The sequence below is a fragment of the Drosophila erecta genome, unplaced genomic scaffold, assembly GCF_003286155.1.
Source record: "Drosophila erecta strain 14021-0224.00,06,07 unplaced genomic scaffold, DereRS2 tig00000055-arrow-pilon, whole genome shotgun sequence".
NCBI lineage: Eukaryota > Metazoa > Arthropoda > Insecta > Diptera > Drosophilidae > Drosophila > Drosophila erecta.
This window is the reverse complement of record NW_020825200.1, coordinates 5,155,103-5,172,827: the sequence shown is the minus strand read 5'-3', so window position 1 is coordinate 5,172,827 and position 17,725 is coordinate 5,155,103. Positions and strand designations below refer to the sequence as shown.

Below are 17,725 nucleotides of genomic sequence, written 5' to 3'. Positions count from 1 at the left end.
CATTGCAATGGCAATTATGCAGATGCAGCCTCCCAAGCTATTTGCACTTCATGCATTGACCGCTCCGCTTGTTTGCTTTTGGCTGGGATATACACTGTACAAAATAGTATATTTTTAAATAAATATCTTTATATTACAGCGATTTAAGACCTCTAATTAGTCAAATATAAGAGGTATTATGTATTTTATAAGGACAATATCTTACTTGTCTAAGTTTCTTCCTGTGCAGGTGTGTGTGAGTCTGCCAACGCCTATTGCATAAATATTTTTACTGGTTTCTTTGGCACATCTGCTCTATGGCTGGGCAATTAAGCAAAATGTACGTACATAAAGTTACAACGTGCGTCTTCGTTAATTAGACTAAGGGTCGTTAAAGGGGGCATGTGCAGTTGGTCTATATGTCAACCGGACCTGAGTTATGCAAAGTATGCATACAATACAATATAATCCATATTGTGGCTATGCGAAACGATCGTCGTGGTTCACTGGGTACCATTACATATGGTACCTAGACTTTTTCATGTTAGGACGATCGTCAAAGAGGCATTGGCATTTATGGTAATTACGGGGTGCAATGAACCTAAAAAGTTGGTAAAAACATTTGCATGGAGTCAAAAGGTAAACAGTAATATATCGTTTTATATTTTTTCTACTTGTGCTAATTTTAATTTCTTAAGCCGCAATCTTAACTGCTGCATAAAATATCTTGAAAATGCAATACTCGTATATTTATTAGCGACTTTCTTTTCGCAGCTTGAACATAATCACCGCTGTAGGCTTCAGACAACTCAATAAAATGCCATCCTTTTCGTACTTTATTTTATGAAAAGCGATATAAAACTGAGCCGCCCTGAAGCAACCTTTCACAATGCCACAAAAATGTGCCAAAAAAAAGTACAGAAAGTATAAAAAATAAACACAAAACCCCAGAAGGCAACACCCGGGTCCAAGCAAAGTGCGCCAATTTCAGTCGGAGATGACGTTAATGGAGCAGATGCCAACAGCCGGTCTCAGTTTCAGATTCAGATTCGTTTTCAAGCTCGGAGTCAGTTTCAGTTTCAGTTTGAAGCGCGGCTCAATGGAAAGAGAGTACGCAGCTACCGCGCAAAGTTACGTGATTTACTGTACAGTGGGAAAAAATATGGCTTAAATATATGTATAAATATATTAATGTAATAAATACATTTGAGGATTTAATATTCATAATATAAATATTACTATATAACTACATATATTCACTGATAGGCATTTTTCACACTGCAAATTATTTTGTAATATTAATCTAAACTGAGAAATAATATAATAAGAAATGCAAGAAAAATAAATAAATTATACCTTCATAATTATATTAAAATATACATCTATACACCAAAGATAAAGTAAGCTTTTGCATCAGGTGACTGTTGTCAATACACAGATCACGTTTTAAGCAGGTCTGAGTCATGACATATACCCTGTTTTCTTTCAGTGCAGAGCCCAGCTTTCCGCGGAGAGCGACACTGCGTTGGAATTTTAGCGCGTGTTGCACAGCCGCAAACACTCTCGATTTTCAACTCAGTTGCCTTGCAGACGCGCAGCAGACAAGTTGTCAATTGAAACACGGTGGGCACTCGCTAAGGAGTTCAAATCAAGTCGAATTGAATTGAACCGAAGATACGTTAGTTTAATTATGCCATTCGTATGTGCGTTGCGTTTTGTTGTTGCTGAGAAACCAAAAAAAAAAAAAAATTGCAGTACTGCCGAAAATAGCAAGGCATTTTTGAGACCACTAACTTTCATTTTTATGCGATCCGAAATTTCTGCGTGATGTTTGCTCAGTTTATTAGCAGCAATTTGGGCAGTTAGCGTGTAAATGAATTTACAGCAGTAAAAAATGCCGAAAGAAGTCAGAAATCAATCAGGGCCTAAATGAGACAAGGCCAAACTGTAAAGGAAAAACAAATGTAAATAAATAAAAACCCAACCAAAAATAAAAACATAAAAAAGCAGCAACAATACGAAGCTCATTGAACAAAAGTGAGAGTGATTTCCAAACCGCGTTGCTGTGTTGTTGGCTTTGTGGATTTTTGTATTTACGCTTTTATTTCGAGCCAGACCCAAAAAACATAGTATAGTATAGCATGGTATGGTATGGTGTGTGTGTGTGTGTGTGTGTGTATGCATATCGCATTTGAATCGAAATCGTGTAAACAAAAGCGGCCAATGACAACTTGGCAACTCAAATATTTCAAATATTTATCCAAATGACGCACCTGCTTTTTTTCAAGCGAACAACTGACCAACCTCAAGTCAGAAATCGGGTTTTCTGAATGTTGCGCAAACGCGGCAAAAAACGGACTGGTTCGCAGCAAAATTCTGCAACAAATAGTAATCATATCTGGTGGCATGAAGTAATCGCCTGTGTGTAATTGCAGTTTCTGCGGCTCCACATAAATGCTGACTGCTGCTGCTGGTCATGATGTCTTGGCCAAAACAATGGGGCTTCGCTAGCCTCTGGCTGCCCGTGCTGATCGGCCTGCTCCACAGTAAGTAACTGCCTGCCAAATCGCTCGAATCGCCCAGATTGGAGCATTTGTAACCGGTCCAACTACTTCAACCGATCCGGCGACAGTCTATCGAGATCTTCGGGTGACTCCAAGACAGACTTTGGCACCCTGAGCTCTCATATGAGCTTCAACTTGTTGCCGGTCTTTGTGTCAAGGTCGTCGGATCGCCGCAGTTGTTGTTTAACCTGTGGTTCGTCTATGGGTCTCATTGTCTGTCTCGCAATGTGATTCGTTTTTATTTTTTGTGTTTTATGGCGGTGCGGTGCTTAATGAGTTACCTAATAGTTCTTGTATAGTACGCTTTGCGATCAAAGTACAAGGAGTACAACCATTAAGTATTTTTCCATTGAAATGGAAAACTAGTTGGGTACATGAAAAAATTATAATAAAATAATTAGATTAAGTCACAGAATTGCTTTAAATAGATTTCTTAATTAATTTAGTATAAGTATAATTTCCTTGAATTCTAAATAGATCTGCTGATTACAACTAATCAAGTTTGTTTCTACATGAAATTTGTTTAATCAAAGATAACTGCTATGCACAAGGTACGATTACAAAAGTTTATCTAGATAAAGTTGTATTACTTTCGATTTTTAAGCGACCTTCAAAGTGAAACGGACCTTAGAGCTGTAAGACATCAAGCATACGCATTGTTAGTCATCTGTGAATCCGAAAACCCAAGACCATAAAGCAGTTACATAATCCGCCCTAAAATAACTGGCCAAAAATTTACATAAGTGCTGGGACTTGGCCGGCAGAAGAGAGATACAATCATTGGGCTCAACGTGTAAATGAAATATTGTATAATTACAGCACAAAATGCATCAGCTTTCATTGTGCCCCAGGAACTGCCCTCCATCTTATCCATAGTTTACTCCAATATACCACCGATTAAAAAGGGTAAGCTGATGCGTATGTACCTCGAACCATCTAATCCATGCGATTTCTTATTAAACAGGAACTGATTCCCGTTTGGGCTTTGGTTTTCGCCTGGGCGAGCATGCGGACTTTCAGGTGATGGTGGAACTGGGTCCCCAGAAGGAGACCCGTCCTATCGGTGAGCCCAAGCAGGATGATCAATCGTTCAACAAGCGCCAGGTGAGTCAGAGCGATCAGAAGGCTCTGGCCCGTCAACTTTACCGCCAGCAGGTGATGGAGGAGGCGGAGAGATTGATGACCTCCACGGAGAGGAATGGGGCCAGCTGGCTGGAGACCTGGTCGAATGGCATGAAACCGCAGAAGCCCAAAACGAGGGAACAGCTCAAAAGACCGGCAAAAGAAAGTGCGCCAGGCAATTATCAGAATGCACAGGCAGCAGATCCCTCCAATGCCATAAAGCAGCTGCAGTTGCTCTACAAAATGGCCACCAGTTCCAGCACCACATCCACCACAACAGTGCCTCCTGCCTTCGCAGGAGGATCCCTCAAATTGGGTGGTCCAAGTGGCTTTAGGCTGCCTCCACCTGCTCTCAGCCAGGACACCAACACGCTGAGCAATCCTGATCCGCTCAAGAGCAAGAGTGAGATCACCAAGGAGCTAATGGATGTCAGTCTGGAGACGGACACTTAGGTTGTGCGCTTATCTAGTTACTAATTAACCTCTGTATACAAATACTAGTGTATTTGGGTGCTTAGCAAATCTGTGTGTAGTATGGCTTAGCTATCTTTTGTAAATAAAATTAAAACTAAACTTAAGTTAGCGAATCGTTTTATTGGCCAGCCTGCAAGTAGGCAATAAAAAGTAAATAAAAGTTTATTCAAATCGAGCTCATGTAAAAATCATGTATAAAGGTAAACTACATTTTAAATTGCTTAAATATATTAATAACTGCTTGTATATTAAACGTTAAAAGTTTCTGGAGGCATTTGTATTTTTTTACTGTATATAAAGATTTTGGGTATGTAGCGCACTGCTATATTCCCCATTAAAACACCAACATTTTTCTTTCTTTTTAGTTACGCTTTATTATGAACTTACAAATGTTTAAATTAATTACATAAATATTCAATAGTACAAAGTTACATGTTTTATCAACTTAGCTATACTATCGGCACATCTTTATGTATTTCCCTACTTGCATAAGTATTTTGTTCATCTAAGCTAGACAGTAGTTATGGGCTACATTATAAATTAAACGAAACATATGGGGCACAGCAGCTGATCGTGGATCGACAATAGGATGAGGTCCTTCCACCAGCCGACTGTGCGCTCTGTGGACATACAGAATACTATAAATCATTTAGGCTACATACATATTGCCTACAGTTACATATGTAGGCGTACTAAAGTAAATATTACTTATAAATATAGTCAATTTCCATTTAGCAGACGAGTGCATCGGTGTATAGTGGTTTTTGGGTTTTTTGTATGGGTATGAGATGTTTGTGTGTTCTTTGTGCGAAAAAACCATGCAGTGTCTATAAAAATAATGTCTTTCATATCATGTTTTTCTCTGTGTACTGAGTGTTCGGTGCCTTTCGGTCTATAGTTCTCTGATTAAGGGATGGCCAAATTAAAGCCCCGTAATCTCAATGGTGCAAGTAGCAACTACTATAACTTGTGCAGATGATGATTCTCGGTGGGTCGATATCTTCCACTTGGCTCTCATTCCCTTCCGCTCGTCAGGAACAGCAGTGGCACCGAATTAGTCTCACTGGCGATGTGAAATCACTTCTCGTTCTTGAGGGGCACACCCTCCTCCTGGGTGACATCGCTGATCCTAACACGCTCTGGCGGATTGTTCCACGACTGCAGTTCACCGCTGCCAAGGATGGCGAACACCACTGCTCCCGAGATGTAGGTGGCTGCTAGAATCCAGAATACAATTTGCCACGAATGGAAGGATTCCTGTTGGTTTCATAAAATACTCAGGTTATTATTTTATCTAATATAGAATTTCAAGCTAGATTCACTCACATCCTTGTAGGTGAGGGCTCCCACCATCCACGTGGAGAGGAAGCCACCAAAGGAAGACAGCGTGTTGGCCAGTCCGAAAATGGTTCCTCCAAAGTTCGGGGCAATATCCAAGCCATTGCCCAGATAACCAGCGGTCACAGCTCCATGGGCAAACAGGGCCAGCGAGAAGATGGTGACCGACCAGGTGGCATCGTAGCCCAGGAACACTTGCACAATCATCAAAAGACCCGGAATCACAAGAGCTGTAAATAAGAAAAGATTGTTTATGACAAATGTATCACAAAGAACACTTTGTATGCTTGGAATATCCTAAGTGATATTACAATTTACTTACCAAAAGTAGTGAATAGCTTCCTGGTGGCAGTAGTGCTCAAAGTGCCCTTCTTGCGCAGGTAATCAGCCAGGTAGGATGAAGCCACAGCCATAACGTATTTACCCAGATAAGGCAGCGACGAGAACAAACCATTCTGCAGAAGAAGAAATATATTAGTAAAGATAAAATCCCCGGTAAGCCTTGGCCAACAAACCCACCTTTTTGATATCGAAGTGCAGAATCTTGGACATGAAAGTGGGCAACTGATTGACCACGGTGAAGAATCCAAATACGGCCAAGCCGTGACAGATGATGATTGCCCACACAGCCGGGGAACAGAGCAGCTGGGCCCAGGGCACATGGCTCGGGCGCTTCTTGGAGGTAGTTGTGCCAATGGCGTCCTCAATTTCCCGCCTCTCCTCGGCAGAAATCCTGGGATGAGTGGCAGGGGTCTCATAGACAAAGGTGAACCAGGCCAAGGACCACAGCAGACCCACGGCTCCTGTCAGATAGAACACACTGGCCCAGCCAGCGACGGAGATCAGGTAGCCGCAGATGGGCATGGTGATTGCAGCACCAAGAGAAGAAGCTATGGAATAAAAAATTTATGTTAGAGAAAGGAAGTCTTTACAATACAGGTACGAAGCCTCTCTTGAGCGGACAACCAACCTGTCCGCTTAAGGGAGTTTCTACGGACAAATAACTCCTACTTACCCATCATGTTGGACATAAACTTGGAGCGCTCCATGGGCGGAATCCAGACGGCGGCGACTGGGTGAATGGCTGGCCAAGATGCACCCAGCATGAAGCCGAGCACCACTCGCACCACGATGAGCACCACGTAGTTGATGTGCGCCGCCAGCGGCGTGATCAGGGTAAGCAAACTGGCCCACAGCATGGAATGTCCGAAGACGCGGCGTCCACCGATTAGCTCGGCAAGACGACCGCCCGGCAGTTCGGTGAGGATGTAGCCCCAGAAGAAGCAGCCCAGCACGAAGTTGGTCTGATATGTGTCCCACGGGAAGCGCTCCTCGTACACATCCACTCCGTCCGGCGATGCAGTGCTATTGACCGCCGTACCGTTCCCCGTTAGAGTGGCATTTCCCGCTGATGTGACATTGGGTCGGACCATGTCCACGATGGCAATGGTGAGGTTCACTCGCAGGGCGTAGTTCAGCATGAAGCCGAGCATGGTCAGCAGGTTCAGAACTTGGCGGCATGACAGGAAGTCTGGAAGGGAAGAGCGGTGTCCAATTAATGATAGAATCCAAGGCAAATGATACTGTAGTACATGGCGAATAAGTCGGAGCTTCGCCAAATTCGTCGGGGTCGTCGAAAGGTTAGGCACTTAAAATTCAGCTCTGGAATATTCCCAAGCTGCCGAAAATCAGGCGACCAGCGACTAAATAAAAACCCACCCAGGGAACGACCCAATTTCTGATAACAAAACTTTACTACATTTAAATTGAGCAGTATAACCTTTGAAGTTATTTCTTCAAGTAACATTAAACAATATATATACAAATAAAGTCTACCTGGATTATGAGCCTCTGTTAATGTATAAAAAGCTAATACACGTTTTGTTTACACCCATTTGAACTGATTTGTTATCAACTCACTACATCCCGCACACTACACTTATTATCTGATGTAATCTGTTGTTTTCATTACACGATGCAGCCCATATAAAAGCATTAATTGCCCATATTAATGAGCCAATAAAATCGCAGTGAGAAAACTTAACCGTCGTTGTCAAGTGACCTCAATAGCATATCGAATGGCCCATGAATTTGATTTGAGGATCAACGGATTGTGGGTGCAGCTGGATTTCAAGGAGAAGACAGGCCAAGTGAATCACATTCTTTTGAAACCAAAGACATGAACTCGAAGATCATTAAGTGGTGTCCACAAGCAACTCGGACTCAGCCTGTCACTTTTTGGGCGCTTATTAAGTGGCAAAGTGCATTGTTCGCGCGGGCTGCATTTTTCGCAAATCACATTAATAAATTTCAAGTGGCATTGAACCCCAGTCAGCTCACACTTCAATTTCAGGGAAATGCTCACAAGTGTCGGTGTAAATTTATAAGCCAACCGATTTTAATAAATAATAAAGTGGCTCCAAATGACTTTCCCATACAAAAAGAAGGTGAAAAAATGAAAAAATCGCTATCAGCTGGTGGAAGCGGCTATCGGGGCCAGTCTATCGCCTGTCTGGACGGGACACGCCCACCCCGCTGATTATGGCCACAATATCATGTTAATGTCATGCAAAAAAATACGAAAATAACGCCACTCGGCTTGTCTAGACATCGGTGAGCATCATCAAACGAGCGGGCAACAATAAACCGAAACACTCGACTTGTATTCAAATTAGCACTCGAAAATAACCGAAACTGAACAATCAAAAAAGCGTTAAAAAATACGAAATCTCTAGTCATGTTTGCTATAAATTCTCGATTCCATATAACCAGAAAAACGTGCCCAAAATACACAAATACAAATAAGTCACAAAATATAGGCAAGGTTTCGACTTGGTGGACGAAATCGAATAGGATCGCATCGGATCGGACCAGAACTATAGCCAAATCTCGGGGGATATTGCGAACTCAGGAGGTGGAGGTCTGTGATTAGCATTGACCAAGAGGGTACGTCATTGGGAAAGTTTAGATCATTAACAAGTAGCGCTCTGTTAATTTTTTGGGGCATGTCCGGACACCTGACACCTCATCAGCACCTCAAATCAATGCTAAATAAGCGTGTGCCGCAAATTACCGCCACTATATATTGATAAGGATTGATTTGTGCGACTTCCACTTCCACAGGGGAAATAAACTATAATAAATTAGAGTCATAATCTGGCAAGGACTATGCATTTAAAGTAGTAAATGTTCTTATCTGACATAGAATATAAAAATTGGTGTGGCCTATTTTCAATAAATTAAATTCACAAAGTTGCACTAAGATTGGCGAACAACTTTTGAGGTTTCGTAATTGTATAATAACTCATAAATCAATCCAGTTATTTAACTTGTAAACTTAAATTCCCATTAGGCACATATTTTGGATGATAATTAATGGAATGGAGTTTGAGACAGAGCTCTAATTTGTCTGTTAGAACTCAGCAAGGGTTCTGAAACCGATCTTACTCATCATCTCGAATTCTGAAATGTGTGACTCCTTCCCAGAATTTTAATGGTTAAAACTTGTTTGCCTCCAACAGAAGAGTTCTTGATTAATTGTCGCCTCGAACTGTTCATTTGTTTAAAGCTTTGTTTACCAACAAACTATTGCCTTGTGTTGTTTTCTGTTATCTTTTTTGCCAATAAATTAAGTGAAGGCCAGACATGATGTTTACAGCCGAGAGGCACAGAAAACCGGCTAAAATCGGTCGAAATTATTTGGGTATCCAACTGCCGGGTCAACTTGATTTTTAAGCAACTGTTCTCAGAATTTCGCCTGTCTCGTGCGAATACTTATTTGGTTAGGCTCCGTTCGTTTCCTTAGTTTATTTAATTTTATTTTATTTTTGCTGCGATCTTCAGCCTTTATTCGCTTTCGTTGATGCTCTACTTGGGTTTAAACAAGTCCGCCAGTCCGCGCCAACATCAAAATCCCATCAAAGAAAGGCAGAAACTTAAAAATAGCCGGCAAGTAAATAAAACGAAATGAATATGGGCAAAACGTGATACTTAAATTACTGCTTTTTACGATCGAACAACAAGTGAATCTGAGTTCGTTCGTTACGGGGTTCATTGATTTCTCGGGAAAATCTTGAATTTATTCGCCAAAAACAGCGGACCAACTAAGTGGCACTTGAAGGGAAGATGAGCTCGATCGATAGTTGGGTTTTTAATATTTTCGAAAAGACGCATCATATCCGGCACTTTTGGGTTGACGCAAAAGCAATTTCGAAAATGTCTTGTAAGATTCTAAGTACATTCCGTCTGTTATTCTTTTCAATCTATTTCATTTGTGTATATTCCGTTTTCCTTTACACTTTCGGATCTATTTATAATGACTCTCTGTCGTTCGAATGCGGGCACTGGGTACACACCCACCGCTGATAATATCCAATCCCACTCTCGATTCTCTCTGGCCACTCCTGACCTTCAAAATCGGATGGGCCATAGACTGCTTTGGTGAAAGTTAGCCACCGATATCGTCATCAGCTGCGACCGACTGATATATTTTCTCCTCGAATTGGGTGGACGCATGTGATCGGCTTTCGGATTTTCTGGTGGAATGTCCTCAGCATTTGCGTGGGCATTTTGGTCGGGCCGAAAATTTTCCATTCATTCGCCGTCCAAAAGAAAGGCCCGCATCGGCGTCACATAAATGCGCACTTTTCCGTCAAGTTGCCAAGTCATTTTCCTGTCACGGGATCGCAGCGGGCGCAACGTGGCGTATGAGTTATGGCGAAGGCGCGCCAGCCACGAGCCCACTTTTCAGATTCGATTTGTAGCCATTTGTAGCCATTTGAGTTGTAGTAACTCCCACACACCTGATTTCCAATCGTAGTCACAACCGATTTGTGCAAACCTATGTAGTACTATGTGGGTAATAACCCACAAGGGGAAATGCAAAAGTTTTGCTTTTGAGATCAATCGATTTCCATGTGATCACGTTTGCAGTGGAGCTGCGGACGGTTTGTCCTCGATTTTCTGAAAAAATTATCAATCAGACCTTCAACTGAATATATGCAAATTAACGCCACTGCAGCCATAACTTGAAAATAAATCATGGGAATAACTGTTTGATATTATTCCCGAATGTTGCACTATTTTCAAGCGCCGAAAAGCACTGTATCGGTTCACAAACACCCAATATAGTATCTAAATCTGTCGGATGGATGGCATTGCCGCGTCGCCTTCTAGCGGCAATTATTGGCTTTGTTGTGCTGGCCAACTGCATTTCCGTTTGTAACTGATTTACGGAACTGGCCTCGTTGAAAGCGAGTGAATTGTAATGCCACGACGTCGACGACATTGTTTGTTTTCGAGTTTCTGTTGCTGTGGAACTGGTTCTACTTCAACAATAAGCAATAAGCTAATTAATTGCTGAATTATTGTGCCAATTGCTGTTTGTTGAAGGCACACACAGCCGCATCACTTATCACTTTTGTTGGGCAATCGACCATTGTGATTTACTGGCCATCTTGCGATGAACTTTCCCATCGCCAGCATCGCCATCATCGCCATTGTCCTAGATTCCTTTGAAGCGAGCTGGGAAATCTTCCATGGAAATTTACAATTGTGGCCCTGCACTTGTGGCGCTTGCCGTTCAAAGTGCACTCAGTTCTAAGAAGGAGGAACTTTTGTAGATTTACAGCACCAGACGAGACTGATAAGTATATGGAATGGAACGTCTGATGTCTGAAGCAGGAAATGCGGAACTTTTATTGACTTAGCTGCATTTGGCCATAAAGAGGCCCATGTAAACGTCAAAAGAGTGCCAATCTGATCACTTTAATCCAGCATAAGATACGACATGAATGTATCTTCAAGTTGCCATTTCCTCCGGCCATATCTCATAGATGCACGTGCCGGCTAATGAAGAGCTACAGGTTGTAAACAACTTGTCAGGGGTCTCAGACCCCGTGCTTATGTATACATTTATAGCTGGCAGTAAAAATATATGTATAAAAGGGGGCTCGTCGACAAGAGTCAATATTTTCTGGACCCACCGAAACTATCAGCAACTATTTCGCAAATGGGCGAAAACTACTGCCGAACTTTGGCACTCGAAACTGAGACACGCGTTGCCTTGACTAAGGACGGTCTTAAATACAGATTGGAATGAAAATATTTAGTATTATAATTACGATTTCAGAACCATCAATGGAGGCCTGCCTCGCCATATCTGACTATCGCTCACTCTGAATGATTAAGAGGTCTTGCGGGTCAAAACCAACTTTTTTTACTGTCTGGACTTGTTGATTCGATTAACGTTGGAACTTTTAATTGTCGAAATACTTGAAATTTCTGGTTCTAAGTTCAATTATTAAGTGTGCCATGTGCAACGGAAGTACAACGCTAGACATGAGATTATAAACAAATTCGATTTGCTAGCCGCGGCGCAAATAACTTCGAAAATTCCAAGAAATGGTTTCTGCTCAATTAAAAGCAATCTCGTTATTACACACTTAATTAATGCATATTAAGCAGACGGATGAAACAATTGAACCTGTTGCGGAGTTCGTACAATGGAGTGCCAATTATGGCAGTCATTAATAAAACTAAGGGATCAAGTAAACACAAATCGACGTTAAGTGACAAAAGTTTAATAACAATTTATCGTAAGCGGAATGAACGTAGTACCACATGCTCATTATTCATTACTTGTGGCGGGACTTGGCTGTTTGATTAATTCCAAACGACGACCCACAGTCTGTTGCCAAGGGTGAATACCCGCCGGATTCAAATGTGGATTCAAATGAGAATCGAAGCGGTTCCTCCGGGGAATTTTCAAGCGCAAATAAATGCTATAGCCCAGCCCAGACGAATTTTTTTTAGTCCAAGTTCTATTATTCGTTGAATACCACTTAATTTGAAAGCTTTTTTAGGAGTTTATAATAAATTATAGGTTTTATATCAAATTACAAATCAAATGTAATTTCTCTCTCAAAGTAATACTCTTTGTTTCCAATTTATATTGCTGCTAAATTATTTAACAATACATTTTCATCAATTTGTATTTTCCCACTTTTTGTGAAGCCTTTAAATAACAACTTTAGGCACCTTGAATTTTGTTTACACCAAGCACAATGTCAAAAAAACAATACAAACCTTTAAAAACCAGACATGAATCACACCTTCCTGTGTTATTTGCGAGCAAGTGAGTGGGTGTGAATTACACGGGTTTGTAATGAATATCTATACTATTAACTGTCTAATCGATATGAATTGCAGATTGTTTGAGTTTAATTGAATGTGTACTTGTCTCGTGGGACAACGTATCTAATTAGCACATTCAAAGTTAGTTTTGATACCAACTCCCCCTAATTAAAGGCTATAAACGAGTGCATTTAGAAATCTTGAGACGTATTTCTCACCATTTTTAATATTTCCCTGCTAATTGAACAATTTGACTTTTGGTTAGAGCTCGCAGCTTCACTATCATTCATGATTGCTCACGGGATCGACGAAATGTGCACTGAAACATGATATCACACACCCACCTCCTCCACTTCATCCACTTCACCTGTCTGATTGATTAATTGTCTGGCTCTAAAGTGCTAAACAGCTTCAAAAGTACGAATTAAACGGTAAACAGTCGGATGATCGTCTTCGGTGTGATATTAAAAAGTTCGCCACAACAACCACACACAAAAGTGATTCAATTAATTGCGAAATGTACTCGAAATGTAGTCCATGAACCTAGCATTCCATACGCAAAAACGGAACTTGAATTGTTAAACAATTTCAGGGGGTAGACGAGACCAACTAACGTGTTTAGTTAGCGTGACTGTGCTAATTTGTTTGCATAGTTCAATGCGTGGTACTCCGTGCAAATGTCATAACAATGGCGTCATGAGGTCGCCCAACTGCGCAGTTCAGTTGTCCGACGACGTGGGCGTGTCCTTGTCCGCATCGATGACATCCTGAGGATTCGAGGAGTGTGTACCCAAGGATGGATGGGTATGGTGTGGGTTTGGTATGGGTTTGGAATGGGGTCCACCAGGTGTCCATGATCGAGAAGTTGACAAGGTGTCGAGGCTGATACGATTAAATATTTATTACATTTCCATTGACACATCTGGGTCAGGTGGTTATAGCAAAACAAATCCATTAGATATGTTACAACATCTATAATTTGGGCTTTCTCTTACCAAGCTTTTATTTTGCCAATTTAGCGAATAATCTGTGATCGATCAGCTGACAAACGGGTAAAAAACGGGTCAGGGTAAAAATCCTTTATCAAGGATATACATTCAGAATATTCAAGTTATTCATTCGAAAATTTCTGAAACCTTTCCTGATGATCTTGCTTTATCATGACTAGCGCACAATAATCTCGAATATTGCTAGGGCAAATTGACATTCGATCGATGAACATTTGCAAAGGACAGATGGAGGAACCGGAAAGTCAATCAGCATTCAATTGAATCACACAGCCCAATTGATTTGTAACCTCCATACAAGTTGTCTCGTTGACACCAATCGTCCAGTTCGATGGAGGGGAGTCAGATCGATTTGTTTATGTTAGCCGAGTTGCAGTTCAATTGGCCATCAAACATGGGCACTCTGCTCGGTTTTCAAGCCGACTGACCCTGGCGCTCCCCATTTTTCAGTGGCGTCATGCGGTTTCTGGCCGCCTTATCGTTGCGCGGCTAGAAGCGCAGAAAAAAGGGGCTCGGCCATTGAAGAGCGTTGCGGTTCAGTGGGGCACTTTTGTTCTGGCACTTTCGACTGGCTGAACAGCAGGTGGAAACTGGAAACTCAATGCGGCAACCACAAATCTCTAGCTATTTCGCATAAATATTCAATTTCCACCCGAAAGTTCTTAAAGCACTAGGTATTAACTTAGAACATGCAGTTAATCAGTGTGGTGGGCTGTATGATATAACCAGGTTATTGGGTGGGGACTTATCACGTATCATATATCATATCATATCATTTTATCTACTTACTTCGCACTCTGTGCAGACCTCCTTTCTCCGTGTTGGACATGACGCCTCTAAGTGCCGCTCTGCAAGTGGAAATATACCAGAGGTTAGACGAATTGTATAAATTGGAAACGAAATATGGCAGGCGATATGATAGACATCTAGAAAATACGATATTAATAGTCTGCAAAGTTAATGAAACTTTTTACGAAGTAACCCCACCATGGTTTTCCCTACTCCTTCCCTTTTTGGTTTTTTTTTGTTTTTTGGCAATCTTATCTTATCGCCGGTGTCTCGTGTTCGTACCTGAACGTGCCCACGAAAGGTATTTTCATCGGAGGAGGGAATATTCTGTACCATATACATATATGTGTCCCATGACTCAAGGCAATTATATCACACAAGCGGCTCTCGGCTCATTCATAACTACGCCACATGGTGCCCCTGCCCCCGCCCGGAACTCGGTCTCCGTTTTCCTTATCGCCGCCGTAGTCTGCGTCTTCAAATGCCGCCGCCCAGAAATCAGAAATTCTAAATATAATGATACGGAACTCACACGGACACTTGAGTGTCGTCCAAAGCGGCGCAAACTTGGCTACTTTCACGTCAAAGAGACTTGGGTAAAAGCCGTAGGCTAATCAAGTTTGCACAAGTGAAGTGATTCAGTAGTTAAATATATAGGAATGGATCTGATATGATATTTGTTATCTTTATATCTTTTTACCAGTGAAAATGTAGTTAAATTGATATGCATATATCTTTTTTAGACTTTCTGTGATACCGACAACTGCACTGGGCTGTCATTATCATTCCTTTGTTCAGTTCTACTGGCGCCGCGATAAATTATTGAAACATTGCGGTGGTGCAAATGGAAATTCATTGGCTATATGCGATTGGTTGCATGCTAATTATCGCCAGACACGTGAGGCATGTGAGGCAGACAGGGTCCTAGGTCTGAAGTCGGCCCTTAGCAACATGTGTAAGTTGGTACAATCAATTAACTGCCAGTTTATGTGGTGTTTGTGTTGCAAATATTTGCTGGCGTCCTGGCAACAACAAAAACAACAATGGCAACAAAACTATGCCCGCATGTTTGAGGAAAGGATATATATAGCCGAAATTAGTGTCCTTGCCTGTGTGGCATGTTGCCATGTTATTAAGCTGGCGTCCCCATGAAAAGTGGCATCTGCCAGCCAATCGAGTGGGCAATGACTATATACGACTTCTATATGGTCACATGTCGACATACGTCATCTTCCGACAACCCGTATATGTGGGCAAAATAACTCAATTCGCCACTTTTATCGCGGGAGGTTAGCCTCATCAGCGGATTTTTCTTACAAATAAAAGCAATTACGTTAAGAACATTAGTCATCAATAGGCCCATACACTAATGTACATAAGAGCATATATCATCGATAATGTAATTACTTGTACTATGTAGTTTGCATTGATTTCACTTTCTGTTTGGACTTAAAATGGCAAAAATAAATGAATGAAACTTGTAGTTACAGCAATTTTAAATCAAAATTAGTTAGCAGCTTACTATCTTAACCGAAGCATTAATTTTAAACTCACGGTTTTCTTAACAATCAAAACACGATCAAATCAGGCATATTTATGTCAATATGCTATAGTTAGCCGACGTTTAATTGGCATTTTAAATGTTTTGCGCCTTGAAATACAAATGAGTTATATGAAGTTAACTAAGCAATTATGACGCCGTTTTCAGGTTAACGATCTAGCGATCAGTATTAGATCATAACTTATTTTACAGACCTAGTGACTTTATCGGAAATAACACCTTTAATAAATACGCAGCTTAGATCTACTTAACTTTAAGTAATTGTAATATAAACAAATTGTTAGCAACATTTGCATTAGGAACTGGAACCCACCTTGCACTCGACGACAACTAACAAATGTTAGTTGTTTATGGCAAATTATATAATTTGTCTGCCACCAACCGATTTGCAATCCGTATACGTACGATTCAGTTTAACGCCGATTTGCATAAAACAAAACACACCAAGGGAACGAAAACCGCCTCAAAACCGCCAAGAAACCGCACGTGTTTTGTGTTTATTTTTGTCTGTTCTTCTCGATTTGTGTAATATCTCAGTTCCCAGTGGGATATTGAAAGGTCGGCAGACTGAAGACTGGGCTGTAGTACACTCGCACTCCGAACAAGAAACGGTTTTTAGAGTGCTGGATGGGACAGCTGTTGCTTATTTTTGAAAACGGCTAACGAGGAGTTTTCTAGCGCAAGCGCAGGCAATTCTAGAACAGTTTCGAAATCGAAATTCGAAACGGTGTTGCTGCCGTGGCCAGTTGCTGCTGCTGTCGCTCGGTTGTTGCTGCTGCGTACTCGCTTCACTCGGAGCGTTGGAACTGAACTGAAAATGCGGCCGCTCGTCCGCGGCTTTTTCTTTACTCCGGCCAAAGCGGTTCGTCGGCAGAGGCGTCGACGCCCCAGTCGCCGTCGCCGTCGCCGTCGCCGTCGATGTTGTCGCTGCGGCTGTTGTTGTTGCTGTTAGTGCTGTTGCTGTCATTCTTGTTGCTGATGTTTAAACTGCTGTTGTTGCTGCTGCTGCTTCTGTTAGTGCTGTTGTTGCCGCTGCTGCTGCTTCTCTTATAGCTGTTATTAGCGATGTTGTTGCTGCTGCTGTTGCTGCTGTGCTCGTTGTTGCTCCTTTTACTGCTGTCGCTGCTGCTGCTGTTATTTCAGTTGTTGTTCCTGCTGCTGCTGTTATGGCTGTTGTTATTGCTGCTTTTCCTGTCATTGTTGCTATTATTTCTGTAGCTGCTTCTGCTGCGGCTGCGGCTGCTGCTTCTGCTGCTTCTGCTGACGTCCGTCGTTGATGTTCGTGGGATGCAAAATTCAAATTCTTGCGGCGATTATTTTATTTTTGTGCTGTACCATCATATTCATCTGTCTTGTTTTGCGAACGTCGCCTGCGCTCCTTTTCTCTTTCTCCTCTTTCGCCTCTTTCTCCTCTTTCGCCTCTTTCTCCCCTTTCTCTTCTTTCCCTATTTTCTCGGCGCCGTCAGCTTGATTGCCCAGCTGCCATTATCCAGCTGGGATCGGGCCAAATCGCAGCGGATAGTCAAGACCCATTTGGCATGCGTAGCCAAAAGTGCTTATCAGCACTTGATTCGGCACAAAAAAACGCTGCCAAAGCAGCGAATCAGTACGAAGTGCTCAGTTTACGCGGCAATTTTGAAACATCAGTGCTTTTTGTTTTGACAGACATTTAAATATTTGACTAATAGCTTATTTGAACGAGAGATTTGTTAGTTTTTATAGCAGTTCTTGGAGCAGTTCTCACTCTGTACACATGA

At 41.7% G+C, this 17,725-nt stretch overlaps 2 protein-coding genes across 4 annotated transcripts; one reads left to right on the top strand and one right to left on the bottom strand.

Annotated features, from left to right (window-relative positions):
- The first annotated feature begins 1,538 nt into the window (after positions 1-1,538).
- LOC6540799 lies at positions 1,539-4,485 on the top strand. Of its 3 annotated transcripts, none has more exons than XM_001968690.3 (4): positions 1,539-1,602; positions 2,415-2,525; positions 3,363-3,449; positions 3,508-4,485. In XM_001968690.3, the coding sequence occupies exons 2-4, from the start codon at positions 2,456-2,458 to the stop codon at positions 4,116-4,118; spliced, it is 768 nt and encodes a 255-aa protein (XP_001968726.1). In that variant the 5' UTR covers positions 1,539-1,602; positions 2,415-2,455; the 3' UTR covers positions 4,119-4,485. The 3 variants fall into 3 exon arrangements, with proteins under 3 accessions (XP_001968726.1, XP_026834658.1, XP_026834659.1); XM_026978857.1 differs by having other exon boundaries at positions 1,558-1,657; XM_026978858.1 differs by lacking the exon at positions 1,539-1,602 and adding an exon at positions 1,664-1,943.
- Positions 4,486-4,487: 2 nt separating this feature from the next.
- LOC113564084 (sialin) lies at positions 4,488-16,818 on the bottom strand. The gene is made up of 7 exons (XM_026978856.1): positions 16,282-16,818; positions 14,408-14,466; positions 6,493-7,008; positions 5,997-6,367; positions 5,800-5,932; positions 5,466-5,707; positions 4,488-5,396 (listed from the first exon to the last, which is right to left on the bottom strand). The coding sequence occupies exons 2-7, from the start codon at positions 14,445-14,447 to the stop codon at positions 5,217-5,219; spliced, it is 1,482 nt and encodes a 493-aa protein (XP_026834657.1). The 5' UTR covers positions 14,448-14,466; positions 16,282-16,818; the 3' UTR covers positions 4,488-5,216.
- Between the last annotated feature and the right edge of the window lie 907 nt (positions 16,819-17,725).